We start from the raw sequence: 3,283 nt of genomic DNA, 5'->3' as shown, positions 1-3,283 counted from the left end.
AGCTTGTACCTAATAAAAAGTTGTATCTAATAGAATTAAGTCTAATTAAGTCTTTTTTGGGAACTCCAGTTGTTTTAGACTTAATTCTACTAAATACGGTATATCATGACCTGGATGAATGAGAATCTTCATAGACTAATAACCCCGTATAAAGACAACCTGAGGCAGGTAAGAAAGGGAGATAAAATATACAAAGGTCAATAGACATATTACATAACCACTAGAGAGGGGACTATTTCTGCCAGCTGTGAGCCCTCGCAGATGGTGGAGGCCACGATGTTGTGTAACTACAGCTCTCAGGTAAAACACAATAAATAGGCGCCAGGGCTTCTTGAACTTAAGCATGAACTGTTTATTTAACCAAATCTGCAAAAGAGTAATAACAAGCAATGATACAGGCTTGACACATAGCACAGGTGTATACTCTCGGACACACTTCAATAGTACTAGCCCCACAAGTTCAAATGGCACAATGTTTAGCACAAACACAATGGGTCTCCTCAAACTTTTGGGAATCCTCCATTCAAATTGAACTCAGCCCATTTCTATCTAGCCTGATCCTGCACACGTTTTCCCAACTTCTGGCCAATTGTAAACCTGAGATCTTAGTACAACATACCACTGACACTCCTTGGTGGAGCCAAAAGCTGCTAACTAACTAACCTTAACTATTTGTCACACCTAGGGGCTGATTTACTTACCCACGAACGGGTCGAATGGAGTCCGATTTCGTTTTTTTCGTAATGATCGGTATTTTGCGATTTTTTCGTATGTTTTGCGATTTTTTCGGATTCTTTACGAATTTTTCGTTACCAATACGATTTTTGCGTAAAAACGCGAGTTTTCCTATCCATTACGAAAGTTGCGTAAAAAGTTGCGCATTTTTCGTAGCGTTAAAACTTACGCGAAAAGTTGCGCATTTTTCGTAGCGTTAAAACTTTCGTAATGGATACGAAAAACTCGCGTTTTTACGCAAAAATCGTATTGGTAACGAAAAATTCGTACAGAATCCGAAAAAATCGCAAAACATACGAAAAAGTCGCAAAATGTTCGTTTTCAAGTCGGAACTTTTCCAATTCGGGTCGGATTCGTGGGTTAGTAAATCAGCCCCTTAGTGTGACCTATTTCCAGTCTATCCTAACAACAGCTATATCTGCACCTCCTAGGTTTCACTATTTTCAAAATGGCCCCATAAACCATGAGGGATTTACATTTTAGCACACTGCCACGTTGTGGCCATGCTATAGATATACAGTATTCATATTTAATATAATATTAATAATAAAAGAAACTAAATAATAAAAATATAACTGATTGGTTAATCTCTTACTACCACAATGTGTTCGACCAAACAACCAGGCCATCCAGGTGGGGTTGTGATTTCACGGGGCAGGGAAGAGGCAGGACAGTGATGTCACTGGGCGGGACTATGACATGGCGATTGCCAATTGGTTGATCACCGTGTCAATCTCAATAATCCTGCCCAGTTTTCCTAGGACAGTCCTTCCAAAAACCATCTGTCTGGGTCAAAACCGGACAGGTGGCAATGCTAGATATCTCTGATATGTGTCAAATCTTCATCTGTCAGTCACCTTGTTTAAGCTTATGCCAATAATTAAGCATCAGTGTGTAATTAAGCAGTAAGATGTTGAGAATTAAATTGCCAACTCTCAAGTAACTTTAGCAGTAGCAACAATTTACCCTTCCTCAGGATCACTGAATACATTTTTTAGTATGGCTGGTATGGACCTTGTCAAGCTGCTCTTAAACTCTCTGCCCAAGAAGACATAGAGGATGGGATTGAGGCAGCTGCTGGTATAAACCAAACAGACTGAAACTGAACTTATTATCAAGTCGGCAACAATGTGATCATTACGAGACCTGAGTGCGATAAACTGCCATAGGTTATATGGGAACCAGCAGCCGAAGAAGCAGGTGACAATTGCAATGATGATCTTCAGCGACCGTTGAGATTTGTTTCTTCTTCTCACAGAGGCCACTTTGCAGATGATCAAACCATAACAGAGCAGGATAATAGTAAATGGTAACAAAAACATGACAAGAAACAGAGTAATGTGAATAGATTGCATTAGTATTCCAGGCTTCTTCACCACAGACTTGTAGAAGACTCGATAATAATTACTTTCTGCTGGAGCGCACATCAACAAAACATGAAATCCCCAATTTATAAATCCATTACTGACTGAGAAGAGTACAGACACCACCCAGATAACAACAATAGCAGTGGTTGCTGATCTTTTTGTCCTGTGACTTTTTGCCCAAAACGGCCACATTATGGTTATGCAGCGATCGATACTTATGGCGGTTAAGAAATAGACACTGGTGAGCATGTTTAGGATGAGTAGACTAAAACTGAATTCACACAGAATGTTATCATCCACCAAAATCCACTCTGCAATACGCACAGCGGTACTGACACTGCATATAAAGTCTGTTATCGCCAGGTTAAGGTACCATTTGGCACTAATTGATTTCATCTTGAAGCCGGCGATCCAGATGACTAAACCATTCCCTATAACACCAACGAGGCAGGTAATGCTGTGACAGATGATGGAGAATATTCGCATGGCCCCATATATATTTGGTGGAAGTGTAATCCTTTCCCACAAGCCATAATCATAATAATCTATTTCCTGTGTGATATCATAATGAGGTGGGACAGTAACGGACATGGTGATAAATGTTCTGGCAAAAAAAATAAGAAACATCAATTAACATGACATGAACGGGTGATACAATACTAGGCAATATCAGTCCTGACTGGCTTAAACACAATCAGGGGTTTGGGTAATACTACATGGATAGTTATCCCCAGTTCTAGTAACCCAGTGATCCCCAACCAGTGGCTCAGGAGTAACATGTTGCTCACCAACCCCTTCTGGAGGAAGTCGCTGGGGGGGGAAGCTGGAGGAAGCCGCAGGGGAGCCGGAGGAAGTTGCTGGGGGGGGGGAGCTGGAGGATGCTGGAGGAAGTCGCTGGGGTGGGGGGAGGGAGCTGAGGGGAGCCAGAGGAAGTCGCTGGTGGGGGGTGAGTTGTAGAAAGCTGCAGGGGAGCCGGAGGAAGTCGCTGGGGGGGGGAGCCACAGGAAGTTGCTGGAGGGGAACTGGAGGATTCTGGTGGGAGCTGGGGGGAAGCCAGAGGATGCTTGGGGGGGAGCTGGAGGATGCTGGGAAGGACTCTGGGGGGAGCTGGAGGATGCTGGGGGGCCCTGGCTACAAATGTTTTAGGGGGCCCTGGCTACCAATGTCTGTGTGTCTTTGGA

At 43.1% G+C, this 3,283-nt stretch overlaps 1 protein-coding gene across 1 annotated transcript; it reads right to left on the bottom strand.

Moving 5' to 3' along the window:
- Positions 1-1,113: 1,113 nt before the first annotated feature.
- fpr3 (formyl peptide receptor 3) lies at positions 1,114-2,700 on the bottom strand. The gene has a single exon (XM_031906100.1). It carries the CDS (start codon positions 2,691-2,693, stop codon positions 1,698-1,700), a length of 996 nt encoding a protein of 331 aa, XP_031761960.1. The 5' UTR covers positions 2,694-2,700; the 3' UTR covers positions 1,114-1,697.
- Between the last annotated feature and the right edge of the window lie 583 nt (positions 2,701-3,283).

The sequence above is a fragment of the Xenopus tropicalis genome, chromosome 7, assembly GCF_000004195.4.
Source record: "Xenopus tropicalis strain Nigerian chromosome 7, UCB_Xtro_10.0, whole genome shotgun sequence".
Taxonomy (NCBI): Eukaryota; Metazoa; Chordata; class Amphibia; order Anura; family Pipidae; genus Xenopus; species Xenopus tropicalis.
The sequence above is the reverse complement of the archived record's forward strand: the minus strand, read 5'-3'. Positions and strand labels throughout refer to the sequence as shown.